The following is an 18,452-nucleotide window of genomic DNA, read 5'->3' as shown; positions in this document are numbered from 1 at the left end:
TATGTAGCTCTTAAGATATCGGGCATTAAATATGTGATTAGGCACTCGATTTAGACCGGCGCCTTATATTCTGGCCTTCCACCGAGAAAGAAGGGACGACACTTGCTATTCACTTACTCTTAATTCGGCTTCCCAATCAATGGCGAGATGATGGGGATTTAGCCATTAGGCGTCACTGGTTACTCTTCTGCAGAAATCCAATTTACTCAGCTAAATATCTCTTCACAAAGCCATTTTCTAGGCATTCACTGGGTTTCTAATCAGCTTTTTTGCATGCTCACACATGCATGGGTTCACGGGGTTAGTCTCGCTGTGCAGCGGGACAAAAGGAAAGATCATTACACAAAGTAATAAATCCTTGTATGGATTTATACTTACTTATACTTCATCAACTATATGAGCTATACGGTATGTAGTCTATATGTGACCGCATTTTAAATCTTCCATACACAATAATGGCTGGGTAGGGAAAGTGGGAAGCTGATTAATGACTTGTAGCAAAGAAACTAACACAATTTAAATGATTCTGCACATTATCCGTCTGGTAGCTTTGTGTTTTTTATCTGCACGTGAGCATATTCGTTGGAGGAAATGATGCAGGTCAGGACCACATTTTAGAGGAAATTCTGGAAACACATCACCAATTGAGCTATTGTACGTTTGTAGAGAGTGACGAAGTAATATCCTTGGTAAATATTTACTCGTATCACGTGAATCGGCTGATCAGCCGGTAAACATGGGGAGGACGGTGATGAAAACCACGTCGGAGTCAGTGGAATGTGACACCCTCCCTCCTCCTTTTTCTGGCTTCAGCATACAACAAAAATAATCTAATCTTTCCAGAGCTCTGAAGTCACATCAAATATTTTTCAGTCCAGTGCTAAACAAAGTTGGCAACTGATTACTGTTCTGCATGACGCTTGCAAGCACAGCCTTATTACTCCTGAGCCGCAGCAGACAACGATTTGGGACTGTGGGACCAGGGCCGTCTCTGTTTTCAGCATCGCCTGTTCACATTTTTAATTTATTTTTTGGGGTTGTTTGATATTTCATCAAGGTAGCAGTTGTGAAATGAAGGATTAAAATATAATAGAAAGGGGATTTGTTTTGATGGTCTGTGATGAGGACACTTCAGGCAAAACTTTGAGTGCTTTTAGACGATTGCTGATTATTTCACACACCGTATTCTCGTCACTCAGTTTGCTCTTTACTGTTACCAAATCACATTTAGAAATGTAAAGTGTTTGCAATTATATCAAATGACTTACTGGCACTTGAAAAACTACAGTGTATGCAGAATAGTGTTAGCATTAGTACATTAAGGCACTAAAACAGATTTAATTTGTAAATGGCACCAAATGTTTACACCCTTAAATAAGTAGGAGTTTCTACTTTTCTGAACAGTTGCTTTTTATATTATTATATTATATCATATTCAGGGGCTGCAGGGTGGCGCATTTGGTAGCACTGTTGCCTCGCAGCAAGAAGGTTGCCGGTTCGCGTCCCGGTGGGGACACCGGGATCTTTCTGCGTGGAGTCTCCATGTTCTCCCCGTGCAGTGTGGGTTCTCTCTGGGTTCTCCGGCTTCCTCCCACACAGTCCAAAAACATGTCGAGGTTAATTGGTGATTCTAAATTGTCTGTAGGTGTGAATGTGAGTGTGCTTGGTTGTCTGTCTCTAAGTGTAGCCCTGTGATAGACTGATGACCTGTCCATGCACATACTTAATTGCGTAATGGTAAGTTCTTGTCTCACATTTTGAATTAGAAGAGCTAGTATAAAGTAAGAATTATGTCTCTCTCTTGTTTCTCTTGTGTTACAGTACATTAAAGCTTTCTACAATAAGACGTGGACTGAGCGGTATGGGGAGCCTATTCCAGCGGAGACAGTCACCCTCTTCTGGTCCATCACAGTGTCCATATTTTCTATTGGAGGCCTCGTCGGGGCTCTGTCAGCCTCTTCAATTCTCAAAGCATTTGGAAGGTGAGTTCACTTGCAGGTGTTTATTATTACGTAGGTCTCTCACTGCCCTGGGACACGAGGATGCTGATTTTGCATGTAAAACAGGCTTTAAAATATCACGAACGTGCCTCAGGCTTAGCTGGGGCTCAGTTTTTTAGATCAGATGATCAGATAAAAGGTTTGGCCGTAAAGGTGAACCCAGTTTAGACGTTATCAGCTGAATAAATTATTAGGTACAATCACGGCCATAGAAATGGGCCATAAACACTCTCATGCACGTAGATACAGGTCAGGAGGTGCACTATCATCCATTTTAATCAGTGATAAACAGAAATTGACCCAGATTACTTTGGGAACGTCTTGTGCTATAAGTACATGTAAAATCTCAGCCCGGAAGCCTAAAAAATGCAGCTTCATAACATGTGGACAACATAGCGAAAAAGGTGTTTTATTATTTTTTTTAAATAACTCAAACCACGATCTTTTGACAAAGTAGTTGTTTGTGAAGCAACTAAAAAGTCAGAATGAAAGTCAAGTCAGAAGATACCACAAGAATAATGGTTCCAGACTAGACTCCAGCTCCAGTCTCCTGGGTGTAAGACGTGTGATTTATGTCCATCAGTGAGACGCCTGGCAGTAAAAAAAGTGATTGTAGACACAGTTGTGGTGTCTCATTGTTGTTCTTTAGCCTCCATTCAGCATTATCATGTAACCTTGTGTTTTATAATGGGATTGACCGAGGAATTTTTTTCAATAACTGATAGACAAAGTAAGAGTTCATCCAGAGATAAACACTAAAGACAAAAATGTGTGAGGACAGATGGAGAAATTGATTTGCTTCCGACTGAAGAGTAGTGGTTTGACAACTTATTCCGCGCTGTAAGATCCAATCTCGCTGCCAGAGTGATGAGTTTCTCAGGTTTCGGCCCAGCTGAGTTTTTTTTTTTTCCTACGCCTTGGTGCAGGACTGCAGAGCTGCATGTCCTTGTTCCCTCCAGGGACAGAGTCAAGCACTGACAAAATCACCTCAGTGCTCTGAAATAATATATGTTCAAAAGAATCTATTATCCGCTAATGATGAGGATGTCACTTTCAGAGCAAGGAAAGACTTATGAAGCTCTTATTTGGAGTCATTTCAGACAATTAGGACAACCTCAGGATTCACCTTTGGACATCTCAGGTGGCGATCCTCACTGTGTTGATTGGACAGAAACAGATTATTCATTCTCCTTCCATATTCTCTGCTGGGCATCTGTGGGCCAGCTGGTAGTTTTACACAGAGTCTTGCAAAGGTTGAAATTCAGATGTCACGGAGATGAGTTGAATATATATTAGCAGATGAGGATACATGGAGCAATCCAAGTTCTTCAAAGGGTTACCAAGCGGTTCATTAAAAGTTTGCCAGTCACACGAAATTCTTTTTATTCTTTTTATTCTTTTATTTTTTTTAAGTTGTGATGTCTGAATATTTCATCACAGAAATACTTTCCATGATTGGGACATCACATAAACGCTACACAAATGTGCTTACCTGAATTTTTAGATTTGCTAGTTGATCTAAACAGCGAAACAAGAGAAAAGCATTCAGCTCTGTAACAAAACAAACAGCGGCGGTTAAGATGCTGCTGCTGTTGTGTGTGTGGCTGGTTTTTCAAAGCTGAGTGAAGATGCCATCACTTCAGTCTCACCCTGCTCTTGAGACAGTCTCAAGTATGTTTATTGACCACCTCTCTACAACAGCGGGAAATTAATAGGGAAAACATACTTTTCTCCTTTGAACTTGGACAATGAAACTTTTAAGTCTTGCAACAACTACTCTGAATAAAGTTTCCTTATATCACCGATGGACACCGGTCACATTACTAGTTATTATTTAGTTAAACAATCTAGACCAGCTAAAACTTTAAAGCCTCACACACACACACACACACACACACACACATATATATATATATATATATATATATTCTCCCAGTGAGTGCCAACCACGTATTTAACATCAATTTCTAGTTGACAGTCAGTGTAAACATCTAAGACTTCTTTTTCTTTTCAACAAGCTAAAATGCAATCACATTAACGTGTCACAAAACACAAACATTTGTAATCATTGTGATAATCTGTTCATTTGTGGATTGAAAGAGACATGATATTGATTTAAAAAGTCATGTTAGATTGGTAGTCCAGTTTATTTAGTGTTTTTTGTTTAAACACCACAAGCTGCTCCTCGAAAGTACTTTCCACAAGAGAATTAAGATTACTTTTCATTTAAATATAAGATCCAAACTTTCCCTGTAAGAAAGAAATTTTGTGACAGTGGAGAGGAAGCACTCCCTTTAAACAGGTTTACACCTCCGCCTAATAAAAACCACTTACTTTCATCCCTAATTATGAAACCTGTACATCATGCAAACAACTGTAAATATCTAAGATTGACAACTGAAGTCTATATATTGTTGTTGTGTTGAATTATTTAAATTGCCATTTGACAATGCTGTGGCTTTTGTCAAGGCAAGTTTTAGTCCAAACATTTTTACATATTTATTATTACACAGTTACATCAACTTGAGTTTACCAGTGAAGTGGTGTCTATAAGTTCTTAAATGACTTTTTAGAGTGTGGGCTGTGATTTAGATATTATAGGAAGAAAACCTTGACTATTGCAGATGTGCAATGCGTAATTTGATGTCAGTGTGAATGTTAAGTCAACATTTTCAGGTAATCAGTGAAAAAAAACTTTCCCTTTTAAATCTGTTGTGAAAAGCTTTTTCTCATAAACTTCACCAACACCAACATTGTGTCTCTTTTTTTTTAACGTCATATCAATTTTACCAGCTTTTAAATATTCTCTTCACACACTTCAGTTGGTTTTGATTCAGTCACACAGAATCTAGCAATGAGGAAGTCCATGGTCAATCTTCAAATACAAAAATACAAAAGAAAAGATGATTTCTTAGAAATACTTGGGCCTTGAGGAGGAAGGAGATGTCCAGTCAGCAAAAAAAGATGAATGTCACACTTTTTTGAGGTTTTAAAGGGTAATTTAGGCGTTGAAGGGAAGTGATATTTACCAGGTTATTGGAGGTCGCAGGCCAGTGACGGAGCTGCTGCAAAGTGTAAATATGACGTAAGTGCCATTGTGTGTTCTCGTTGTGAAACGCTGTGCACACATGTGGGGAAACTGAACTTACTGTCAGAACTTTTATGTTTACTCTGGCACACTTTCCACATGGTATGTTGTTGACCATCTTACAATTTCGGACAGGAGACCTCTTTGAAAACTGTCTGAACTATCTGTTAGCTTCAGTGTCTTTGAAGCATCACTTGAGGAGGAGAAGCAATGATTCAGTTTGGTCTTCAGGTCATCTGAAAGACCTCTGTTGATGTAATACACTATGTCCTTCTGTGACCTTCTGACCAAAGGGTGATAATAAAATGCTCTCACTGTTTCATGCGCTCATTGAAACATATATACATAAATATATATTGCTGTTCTTAATATACTATAATAAATGAAAGAAATGAAATGAAAGAAAAACCCACAACGGTCACAGAAATAACTTGAATCTGACAAAAGTAATAATAAATAAAAATTCTATGAAAATTAAGCAATGAAAATCAGACATTGCTTTTGAACCGTAGTTCAACAGAATTATTTAAAAAAATGAACTCATGAAACAGGCCTGGACTAAAATGATGGTACCCCTAGAAAAGTAATGAAAATAATGTGAGCATAGGGACATAATCAATCAAGGTGTGTCCTCTAATTAGCATCACAGGTGTCTACAAACTTGTAATCAGTCAGTTGTCCTATTTATAGGGTTACAAGTCGTCACTGTGCTGTTTGGTGACATGGTGTGTACCACACTAAACATGGACCAGAGGAACCCAAGGAGAGAGTTGTCTCAGGAGATTAGAAAGAAAATTATAGACAAACATGTTAAAGGTAAAGGCTATAAGACCATCTCCAAGCAGCTTGATGTTCCTGTGACTACAGCTGCACATATTATTCAGAAATGTAAGATCCATGGGACTGTATCCAACCCTGGATGTGGCAAACTGATGACAAATCGAAGAGATGGATAATATGAATGGTAACAAAGGAGCCCAAAACAACCTGTGAAGACATTAAAGGTGAACATCAGGTACATCAGTGTCAGATCACACCACCAAAAAAAAGCCAGACTGGAATTTGCCAAACTGCATGTTGACAAGCCACAAAGCTTCTGGGAGAATGTCCTATGGACAGACGAGACAAAACTGGAACTTTTTGGCAAGGCCCATCAGCTCTATGTTCATAGATGCAAAAATGAAGCATGTCAAGAACAGAACACTGTCCCTCCTGTAAAACATGGAGGAGGCTCTGTTATGTTCTGGGGCTGCTTTGCTGCATCTGGCACAGGGTGTCTTGAATCTGTGCAGGTACAATGAAATCTCAAGACTATCAAGGTATTCTAGAGAGAAATGTGCTGCCCAGTGTCAGAAAGCTTGGTCTCAGACGCAGGTCATGGGTGTTACAACAGGATAATGACCCAAAACACACAGTTGCAAACACCCAAGAATGGCTAAGAGGAAAACATTGGACTATTCTGAAGTGGCCTTCTATGAGCCCTGATCTAAATCCCATTGAACATCTGTGGAAGAAGCTGAAACATGCCATCAGGAGAAGGCACCCTTCAAACCTGAGACAATCGGACCAGTCTGCTCATGAGGAGCGGGCCAGAATACCCTGCTGAGAGGTTCAGAAGTCTTACTGACAGTTACAGAAATCGTTTGATTGCCTCAAAAGGTTGTGCAACAAAATATTAAGTTAAGGGTACCATCATTTTAGTCCAGGCCTGTTTCATGAGTTTATTTTTTAAAAAATACTTCTATTAAACCACGGTTCAAAAGCAATGTCTGATTTTCATTGGTGAATTTTCATCGAACTTTTATTTGTTATTACTTTTGTCAGATTCAAGTTATTTCTGTGACCATTGTGGGTTTTTCTCTCATTAACTGAGGGGTACCAACAATTTTGTCCACGTGTAAATTTTTCTTTACACACTGCACCATTCAGTATTTTTTCAAATACATAAAAGTACATTTGAAATGATCCTGTATTCATTATCAGAATTCTCTATTGAACAGATTTTTATGCTCTGCTGGCCCTGAAGAATTGTCGACATCCTTTCCTCCTTTTATCCTCTTGAAGCCACAAAGACCATTTTCAATTACTCTTTTTGAAAAGGCTTTTTAGAATATTCTCACCTCTGCTATTTTCTTTCTTTGCTCCAGACCACCTTGCTGAAATGCTTTGACAGACCCTCAGTGACTCTTCTGTAACTGAATGAAGAACCTTTGAAATAGATTTGGAGTTGCATAAAATCTATTTTTAATGTATATAGGGTGGATGTTCTCTGACGTTTTCATATATTCTTTTCTCTTAGAAAGGGAACCTTGCTGCTGAATAACATCTTTGCTATAATAGCTGCTCTGATGCTGTCGTTGGGGGAGAAGTCAAGATCTTTTGAGATGCTCATCATTGGCCGGCTCATTATGGGGGTGGACTCTGGTAGGTGTTGAATCTACTGTCTCAGAAAAGCTTTTATACTAAGTTAGTGAACACCACCTCAGAGAAACACTGTTAACTCGTTAAAAATGCTCTTTTTTCACGAAGACCTTCAAAAATGATCAATTTTTACAGCCTAATTTCTGAAGAGCTTTGTTGAGCAAAGATTTTCTTCCTGCAAAAATGAATAAATAAAGGAATGTCATACAGATGAATAGGATTGTCATATAACATCACTCCAAGGAAACAGGAAAATCTATTAGAGTTGGCAGAGATGAGTTCGCTCGTCAAATCTGAATTCTCCGGTCATTTGTAATCAGTAAGTAATTGAGGCTTTGATTACTTTCCCTCCTCGTTGCTTGTCTCCAACGACAGATTTAGAGCCAAACGTCAGCGATTATTCATCTGTCATTGTAGAAAAAGTACACAATTTAGCGAGACCAGAACAGCTGCAACAAATTGTTAAGCAGAAATTTAAAACCTGCAAGTAAAACTCGCTCATTTTCCACATCTGTTGAGCACAAAACATGCAGCACTAATGTCCTCAGGCAAGTCTTTGGTAATAAACTGTCATTACAAGTGCTTACCACTGAATTTACCTGGAGTAGTTAAGTTTGGGAAAAAACAGATTTAAGAACAGTAGACAGAGCATCTGTGCTCCTGGAAAAATATACCCATTCACCGAAGAGCACGATCACTTGTTGACAATTTGTAAACGGTGGAAATTGATTTGTGCCAAAGCTGTCTGAGGAATAGCTGTTCAATCACCACTGTCCATTTCCAATGCACAGACCATCTATATAAGTGCCCACCACAATGTCCCACAGTGAACTGTGAAATGCGGCCACATGTCAGTGCGATGTGGGCTTTTGGTTTGTCTGCGCTTGTGCATTTCCCTGGTAAAACAAAACAGACCGACTTAAAGAACCAGAAAGTATGTTTTTACAGACTGCTGAATGCTAAAGATAAAAGACATAACTTGTGAATAGATCCCTCCCTGGTTTGTAGCCGCATTTTTCCGTTGCCTAAAGGAGTGTTCAGGCAACATAAAGATGATTCTGTTGTGTGTATTTTCCAGATTGTAATCCATATATATTTTTTTCCCTAACAGGTATAGCTCTCAGTGCCCTCCCCATGTACCTGGGAGAAATTTCCCCGAGACACATCAGAGGCTCCATTGGCCAGTTTAACTCCATCCTGATCTGCTTGGGAGTGTTCACAGGACAAGTGCTGGGGCTGCCTGAGCTGCTGGGTCAGGTCAGTGCTGCAGTTATACAGTGCGTATCATGAGTTAATGAAATCATCTTTAGGATGCTGGGGTACGCTCGTATGCTTTTGTGAGTCAGAAAATTCAAACTGGGACAACAAAGCGGAGCGCGAGTTGAGTAAATGACAACACAGTCATCTCCATGGGTTTCGCTCCCCCGTTTGTGGAGAAGATTTATTAACTTTGCATGTCTAGAGAGAATGCATCATTTTTTTTTCCTCTTGACATTAATAACGTTGCTTTGGAGGCAGCGTCTAGCAATCATATGGGAACCGCATCTCTGTAAGCATTCATTGAGTGACAGTGCTGTTGGTAGGTAATTTGAACTGAGTCGACATTAGACAGTGAATTTTATGCACACCACCATTAAAATGTGAATCTTCGACGATGTGACGACTAATTTAATTAAAGCCCTAGACGTCTGTTGTCATAAACACCTGCCACTTGTTCAACTTCCCTCTGATAGAGAGAAAATAGAATAAGAGGCCTGATATATCTGGATGTCACCTTTCTTCCCCTCATTAAATGAAAACATCAATAATACATTTCGAAAACCACTTCAAGATGATTTTTCATCTTTCACTCCACGCCAGGAATAAACCTTTAGGAAAACAGGTTATTTATCCATGATTGAAGAGGTGTTTTTGACACCAATGGCCCTGAAAATGGTCAAATATGCCAAGTGTAGTTCAGACACTGAGGAGCTCCATCGCATCCAGTTGGGCTCAAGTAAATACGAATTCAAGCTTGAGGCTATATAGATGAATGTCATTCATCCAGCCACTGACAGTGTCAAGATGAAATGAACCTGAACTACCTGGCTGCTGAGGAATCTCTGGCATTTCGATGTCAAAACCAACAACAAGCAAAAAAAAAAAAAAATCCTCCAGAAAAGGGCAATGCAGAACTGACAGATGGTGATCTGTTTACAATACAGGTGACTCAGGTTAAAGGACTCACTTGTAAACACGCTGGAAAAACAGAGTAGTGCTGCGAATGACGTGCAAATAAACTGTAGAGGTTTATTTGCAGAAGCCTTTACTGGAAAGGACAAAGAGACTACAACACCAGGGGCCAGATGCACAAGATTCTATTGATTTATTCACTAAAGCCATGCATATACACAAAGCTGAAGGCATGCATACGCAGTCGGATTTAAGTCTTGATTCCCTTGGGGACCCACACAAGGACATCTGCAGATGCCAGGGACTTGCTGTCTTATTCCGCTGGAAGGATTTTGTTACATACATGCACAGCAGACCTTGTAGCGTAGTGACCATGTGGACCTCATGGGGAGATGAGGAAACTTACGTCATGCCGACCATAGCGAACCCATGCGTGCTTGGAAAGTATAATACTGGCCTTAGAAATCTGTGCTTCTGCTGGGTTTTGTGTGCTAAATGCGAATCATTATGGATCTGAACACATGTATAAGTGCCTGTTTTCCACTCCCACGTAGCTATTTATATGGCCTCAGCTAAAAATTCCAATCCACCCTTAATTACCTGATTGCACATCGATACCTTTTCTTCCCTCTGATATCGCAGCTATTAATGAAAAGTAGTCACTGATTTAGTTCAGTGCGTTGTTTACTTCAGACTGCTAAATGAAATGGTACGTCACACATATAAATCACACAGGAAAATAAAACAACAACTCCAATAAAAGAATGACACAGGGTGTGTTCAGAAAGTTCAAAGTCACCACCTATGAACAATAAAACCTGTATGTGATTTAAATTTGGTCACTGTTCCCCTTCATATAGTCCCCTTGTGTAGTGATACACTGCTCCCAGCTCTCCTGCCACACATGGAACTCTCTGGAGGTCACTTTCTGTAAGTGTGTCAAACTCCATCAGCAATCATTTAACTTGAAGAAGTAGCAAGGAGTGAAATCTAGCAAGTAGTGCTGGTAGAAAGCAGGGATTGGTTGGTGCAACACAAAAACATGCATGCTTTGAGAATCTTGACAGAGCACCCAATGTCTGTTGTGCTACAGGTCAGGTTCAGATATTCTCTCTCAGATACCTCAGGACATTACAGTAGAACTCTGCATTGGCAGTCTGAGTCTGGGACACAAATGTCAAAGAAAAGGACAAATATCCTTGTGGTGCCCCCCCCGATCACATGCACCTTCTTTATTCTTGTATACGGCAGGCTCTTCCACGGCTGTTGTTTGGTCTCTGAGTCATTGCTGTACATGCAGTTTTTATCACCAGTGATAATCCTTCACATCCCAGGACTGTTGATCCGTAGACTCTGACACAGTGCTACCTCTGTAGGTTCATAGTGAAATCACAAATGTTTGCATGTGGTCACAAAACATCTGTAACACAGGTCCAGATGTTGATTGAGTGTAGGGATACTATATATAGGTGTTTTTTCTTTTTCTTTTTAGCAAGTCTGCTTAAGGCATGTCTGTTGCATCTTCTTTCTGTGTTGATGTTTTGTGTGTAAGAGATAAAATGTGGGGGAATTGTTGCGTCTTTAAGCTGGCAGTAGAGGTTGTCATAGAGCCACATCAGTGTTTGTGAAAGGGAAAGCCAACTGACCTACCAGACACTTCTGTTGTTGTGCTGCAACGCCACACCTATGACTCGTGAACCCCAGCATGCTACCTGATAGTACAGCCTGAGGTGGCATTGACCTGGGTTGATTGGTTGCAGTGTGAAGGAGCAAAGATGGCAAAATGAAGGTTTCCTCTTATCAGCATTACAGTAAAATAATGAAAGGGTTGTTGTACATCTGGTTCCAGCTATTTGCTGTTGACAGCATCGCTCTCCTTTCCCTCCTTTCTCCAATGTAGCCCAGAGTGGCTGAGGCATCCTTAATGTCTCATCAGCTTCCTGAAATGTTATAAAGGTCATCTGGACGTCCTTCTGGTTTCACACCAATTCACACCTGAATCTCGTGACACTGATGACTACAGCGTGTCTGCTTGTAATCTCGGCGACTCCCATGTGGTCACAAAATACCAGACTTTCCATTGGTCAGTGGAACGGATGAGGTATCGTGAATAAGTAGCAGAACTCCAGTCCTACAACTTCAGTGCAGCAGTTTCATAGTTTCTTTTTGGCTTGACTTACACGTTTAAGCTTGTACTGGATAAAGTGCTCCACCTCTGCTCACATCTAATTATCTCTCTTCACTTACTCAAGCCAGTTGACGACTCTTTGCCCAAGAGCAATGTTCAGCCACTTCGGTAATAAACTCACGTTTTTACCCTTCACAGTAGGTGATTGGTTCTATCTGCCCGTTATTTCAATTAGATCAGCAGGAATTCTCAGTCACACCTAGTTAACCTCAGAGGAAATGTTATCCAGCCTACCTCTCCTCAGCTTATTAAGAATCAGAATCAAATTGCCGTACACAGGTTTAGCTACGAAGACTCAGCCTGCTGCTGAAACACTTCCATGACATTGATGCGTTTGTCATTTGTACACTTGATTATTTATCTGTTGGATTTTCAGTTTATCTTTTAGGGCTGAAAACAGATATCAGCCTAAGGCAAATATGTGAACAGAAAGCCAATAATATAAGGAGCTCTTGTCCTGGCACATTCTGGCTTTAGATCGCTACTTTTGGCACTGTATTCAAAATTAGTGATTGAATACGTTTTCCCTAAATTGCTTTCCCAAATTTATAGAACGAAGTAATATCTTTTGGCAGTTGCGTGTGTTCAGAAAGGATGAAAACTGAACACTCGATAAACTCAGGAGTTTAAAGGGATTCCAATCCCCCCCTTTATTATTTAAAAAGATGAAGTTAAAATAAATATATGGTAATATCACAAAATCATGGCATATTTACGTACAACTGTATGTGTTTTCCAAGGAAAAGTAGAATATTTCCCCCATAAATGGAGACGAGGATGTGAGCTCTGAGTGGGCTGGTGCTAAAAAACAATAAACATTTATTAGGAGAAAAAACTGTAACTGTAAGCTTACATTTAAACTTTAAATCTAATTCTGTCTGCCTTCATTACATTTGATTGCAGCAGGTATGCACATCATCATAGCAATAGCAATAAATCTAGATATGTAATGCACAGTTTTAAAGAACATTGCATACAAACACTAGGATATGTCTTATGTTTCTTGCTCTGTCATTACATGAAGTTCAAGTTGCAGATAAAAGTAATACGAAGAAAAATGTAATAAGTTTCAGAATGCACAGTACCTTCGTAATGATCCGCTCTTCCTAACTGCGTCATGAATAATGTGAATGGGACCATAAAGGCAGCAGCAACAGATGTTTCTGAATACACGCTGAGACAAACTGGCATGAAACTATATAGCATCTGAGCGTTACCGTGCAATTGTTTGCATATGACAGCGTACTTCAAAGCCACAAATAACTAGACCTCATCTGCATCCTTTTCCGTGCGGAGCTTATCCTTTGTGCTGTAACCTATGCGCACGGTGCACAAATCCAGCTGTGCGTTTGCCGTCATTCCAACAATGATGGTATAAAAGCCAAAGATATTTCCGAGCCAGAGAACGTTGGATGAAGCTCCCATTTACATAATTTCCATGGACCCATGCCCATCCTGAATGAACGCATGAGTATTGTTGCGATTAATCTGTTTTCTGTGAGCTTCTTGTGTCTTTTCCATGGTCGTTCTTTGGATGTAATTCAGCAGAGCAGAATAATATGATGCATTTCTATGCCACGTTTCTTCCTTTGGACTTAGAAAAGAATGACTCTTACATTTAAAATATCAACACATTATCCCAAACCAAATTCATTCCACATTAAATAAGTTTTACTATCATAAAGGTGACAAAAAAAATCAGTTGTATTTGGATTTTGATGCATGTTTCTCTGTGAACCTCCTTGTTTTCCTCCTCTGTTATTCTGCGCTGACATTTACACATTGGCGTAGAGTGCAGCAGGAGCTTATTTTTAATTTATAAGTATTGATTAGTTGCATTTGACACTTTAACCTGCAGATCACCTTTATAAATATCATATGGGGCTATGTGTCTTCAAGCAGCCCCTGTTATCTATTTCCCTCACACCCTTCATGCCTCTTATCTTGTCATTTTACAAGAACGTCCTCAGACATGTGTGACATACCTGATGATGATGATGTCTTACCATGGTCTGTATCAGTGTTTGCCTCTGAGACCCTAGCAGGTTTTCTTCTCAGTGGGGGGCCTCCTGTTAATGGGCGCTGATCTAAGATGTCATTTGTTGAATGGTGATGAGCTTTGACAAACAAAAATTAATCTAACCTTCATGTTCGGCCACTGACCTTCTCCCAGTAGAGAAACATGTTTATTTCGCCATTACAGCAGGAACAGGCTTTTAGCCAGTCTGTTACCGAGCACTCATGAGATCCTGAAGCCATCAGCATTCCTCAAACACAGCTAAGGTTAGATTCGCTGGCCTTAATGAGCCCTTATCTATACTCTGTATTCTCCATCACACCCGTGTGTGGCTTCAGAGGGCCGTGTAAATGGACAAAGGTATTGACCGAGCGTTGCTGCGGGGAATGTCCCTTTGGTGCGTGTCAGGCTAGACGGTTGTTATCAGGCAGTGGAGCAGTGTAGTGTTTGTATGGTGCGTGTACTCTGTGTGTACATGCTTTAAGCTCTCTTTAGTCTGTGTTTACAGTCCAGTATATATAATGCATCCATTTATCTATTGTTCAGAAATAACAAATGAAGCAAGAGAAGCTGAGTATGTATTGTTTGTGCAGCATGACAGTAAGACTTATTCTTCTGCAGAGTTTAAACAGACAAGCATGCACAAGGGGTCACTCGGGTGCGTTTTTGGGGCTGTTTCTTTTATTTGTGTATGTTTGTGTTTGTTGTGATATCCGTTTAGAGGTCAATTTGCTTGATTCGCACGGCTGCATTATCTGCTACTAAGATTTGGGAGGTGTGCACATGGGCTCCTCAGTCCGTTTTCTGGGATGTTTACATGGGGTTGGGTCATTGCAACATGGGCAAAAAGCTACCTTTGTAACATTGCATGAACTGGGCCTTTATTTCATATTCTGGGTCAGCGAGCACATTACTCAACATTTGGATGGCTGTTATACTAAAAGGTGGTCCTATCTAAGCAGTTTATGGATCATTACAGGAACGTAATGACCTGTTGACATACACAATGGCTGCAGCTACGTCCTGCAAACTTAGTTCTCACATTCGTAACTGTCTGTAAGTTCCTATTAGTGCACTTGGTGAATTGGGCTTTATAATTCAAATTTAAAGAGTTTAAAATCGTCCTACTAATTGGACTCGATTGCTAAGAGTCGTTCAATTACTGCTATTACATGTATCTTTATGAAAATGCAATTGAACTGTAAATTGCAAAAGTATATGCAATACCTTTTGTGTTTTGTACTGTGAAAGAACTCCACAGATTTGACTTCTGCAGGGAGGATGACAACTCAGATACTCAGAACCAGCCCAAATTACTTTTCTGCCTTTTACAGTACAATGTCAGCATCAACACTGACAAGACGGGAACAAATCTTCTCAAACCCATGAGAGGCAGATGCTGTGGCACGATAAACACATTTCAATAAGGACAGATTATTTGGAAGGAAATAGCAACATTCCTCGAGAAACGCAGGCATGGGAAATGGAAGTATTTTGGAGGTTATTATCTGGTTGGATCTCAGATGTAGGGAGGAGACGGTGACGGGAACCCCAGGAGTCTATGCAGGTGGTGATGGAGCCGGGTTGGCAAATGGCTCGGTTGAGACTCTCTGGATGAGGTGGAAATGAGGATGAGGAGGGCTGTATCATAAAAATGAGAAAGGCAGAGTGGCAGAATTACGATGGATTTAAAGAGCAGGGTTTTGGGACTGATTTGGTTCGAGAATGTTGACAGACGGATGATTGGACAAGACTAATGACAGTGAAATTGAAGCAAAAGTGATTTTTACAGCACAAGTGTTGCAAAGAATAAAGCAGCAGGAACAGCTCATATCCACTGTGGAGTAATGGAGATGATCCCGAGGGAACAGACCTCCCTTATTGAACTCATATATATATGCTTCATTAACGGCTGAGTGTGAAACCATTCAATTACCTTTTTGGGTCATCTCGCTGTGGCTTACCGGAGGAGGATCGGACTGAGAACGCTTTCACCCTCTCAGGGAACAGAGGCTTCGTTCAAGAGACCTGAAAGATGTTTCACATCGGAACAAAGAGAAATCACTGGAATTAAACATAAATTGAATTTTAGGCTGTTCTATCCCTCCCTCTGTATGCTTAACACATCCTAACGCACACACTAAAAGAATGAAACCCATATTTTTGTCTTCCTCTGCTCCCTGTGGTTAGAGTTGATGCCTGACAGTGCTCTGAATTCTTTTGTATTCCAGACTTTGATGAGGTCCCCATTGCGTAGACTGCTCTCTAAATCATATACTCCTTTTCACCATCTCTAAACCGAGTGGAGTCATAGTCATCGGTTTGATTCAGATTATTAGTAACACCTCAGATATTCAGTCACTATAGAAACTTAGCAATAACCTAAATAAATATCCTGTGTATTACTGCAAAGCAGAGACAGAAATCCTTGTGTCGAGAAGTTTCTGAAGGAGAATTAGTAAACCAAATTAACCAAATTCTTAATCAGAAGTAGAATCCTCTCCATACAAGGATTTCTACTTCTCATTATAAGAGTTAATTTTGTTTATTAATTGTCCTTCATCTGATGGTAGTGATCTAATTTTGACAAATGCAAATTTAAATGCCAATGTAGTTACACTGCAATATAATTGTCAAGTCTTACTTGAAATAAATATCTATCATTACTCTTATCAGAAGTTAAAGCCCTTAAAGTTAGTTAACTCTCCGTATTAGGCCTCCCTGTGGGATGTGAATGCTGGTGTATTCCCAGTTCCTGCAGCCACGACGAGCGCCGCTTTAATATTTTAAGAATGGGACAGCACACACCTGCGAGGGCCAACTGTCAATTTGCTCCTCTGACAGACCATCAGGAAAATAGGCTCACAGAGAAGGTGACATTCATCACAAACTGCTACAGGCAGAGGGATGATGGGCTTTTCTCCTGATCCTGGCAGATGTCCACCTGCATAGTGTTTGAAAGGCTGCGATTGTGGCGATGTGACGTGAGGCGCAGTGTGACATTTTTACCAACCAGCCTCTCATTCTGTGACAGTTCAATGTGGAAGCGGTGTTTTCTTCTCCATAACGGGACGACTCAAGGGATTCGAATTTAACAAACACTGTAGAGACTTTAATAAATAGAAACATCCTGGCACTGAATTAGATCTCTGGGTGCCATTTTATGCTTTTAAAGTTCATGTCATCCGTCATGCCAGATGCAACACTTGGTAGATAAAAATGTTCTTATTTATGTGCCACTTAGTAACACTCCGAGGAGCAAATTTATATGGATATATGCTGATGTCCAGGTGTCGTCTTAATGCACACTGTAATCCTTCATCCTTCATCTATAGTCTTAAGGCAGCTAACAGTGAGTGACAGACTTAATCTCACCCTCTGCTGTTGAAATAAAGATTTGCAATTAAATTCTGTGAGACCAAACTTAGAAACGATTCTTACAGAGACGGATCATTTATCAACTAAAGGATGGGCAGCTTAGGTAAAGTAATTAAGACTGACCGAACACAGACAATGTTTGCGTGTGTAATTGGATACATCAAAGATGTGGCCCACCTGACATTTCCATTATCTCTATTTGAGAAGTTACCTTTTCACAGCAGCCCTATCTCTGGTTCTCCAGCAGCAGCCAGGACTTCATGAAATGCATTTTCTGCCCCGTTTCATTCCGCTCACATCCAGAGAAGAAATGTTTCATCCTCCGTGTTTGTTCGATCACAGGATGAACAACATACAGCCTCCAACCTCCAATTCTCACAGGATATAGGTGAAAGAGAAAACGATTGTCTCTTGGCGGCGTGTGAAACCGTGTGACAATCACGGAGGTAACATGCATAAATCAGCCTGAAGACTCAAGAATGAGCCCTGCTGTGTCTTGCATTGGTCTGTTTATTTCTTTATTCTGTGATACAATGGCTGTTTAATCCGTTAACAAAGCTTTCCCTGAGATAAATAATGAACTTTTATTTTGCATGTGATTTCGTTCATGTTCATTTTTCAAGCTTTTTAGATATGCAGAGAAGCAGCATGGAGATCAGAAGTATCACATAATTACCATATTACACACTGCATAAATGTGAGTTGTTTTATTTTGAAAAAGAATTCTAGGTGTTGCATTTTAAATCCGATGAAGCTGTGGCATTCTATTATTTCTGCACACAAATTTTGTTTCTCGTGCATCATAATTGGTTTGCCATTAGGGCCAGCCGCCAGACAGACTAACAACCTGTGTAAACCAGGACCTTCTACAGCAATTACACAATGTCTTATCTAAAGAAAGTGTGCATCAGAAAGGCCTCGGTTCAGCTGACTGGGCTAGTTTCTGTCTTGGTGCCCGTGAAGTTGAAAAACTCTGGCCTGCTTTATTCCAGGTGGTCACAAAAGGCATGAGATCAAAGTGCTCAATAGGTGCTCCATGTAAATCCACAAATGAAAGAGCAGATCTGCTGTTCTGATGCAGGATTCGGCAGGATGTTTGGCAGAACCAACTTTCTCATTAGCAAACTTTGTATTTTTAATTATTTTTTTATTTTGTTTTCACAGCTTGCTAGCACCTGGTGCGCAAAC

General features: G+C 40.2%; 1 protein-coding gene across 1 annotated transcript in view; it reads left to right on the top strand.

Moving 5' to 3' along the window:
- The window catches only part of slc2a9l2 (solute carrier family 2 member 9, like 2), a 124,982-nt gene that overhangs the window by 17,793 nt on the left and 88,737 nt on the right, over positions 1–18,452 (top strand). The window contains exons 4-6 of the mRNA XM_008291448.1: positions 1,822–1,982; positions 7,388–7,512; positions 8,621–8,766. Coding sequence (XP_008289670.1) covers positions 1,822–1,982; positions 7,388–7,512; positions 8,621–8,766 — 432 coding nt within the window. The remainder of the gene's footprint in view (positions 1–1,821; positions 1,983–7,387; positions 7,513–8,620; positions 8,767–18,452) is intronic.

This window comes from Stegastes partitus, unplaced genomic scaffold (genome assembly GCF_000690725.1).
Source record: "Stegastes partitus isolate 25-593 unplaced genomic scaffold, Stegastes_partitus-1.0.2 Scaffold743, whole genome shotgun sequence".
Lineage (NCBI taxonomy): Eukaryota > Metazoa > Chordata > Actinopteri > Pomacentridae > Stegastes > Stegastes partitus.
Note: the sequence above shows the minus strand (reverse complement) of the source record. Positions and strands in the feature narration are given on the sequence as shown.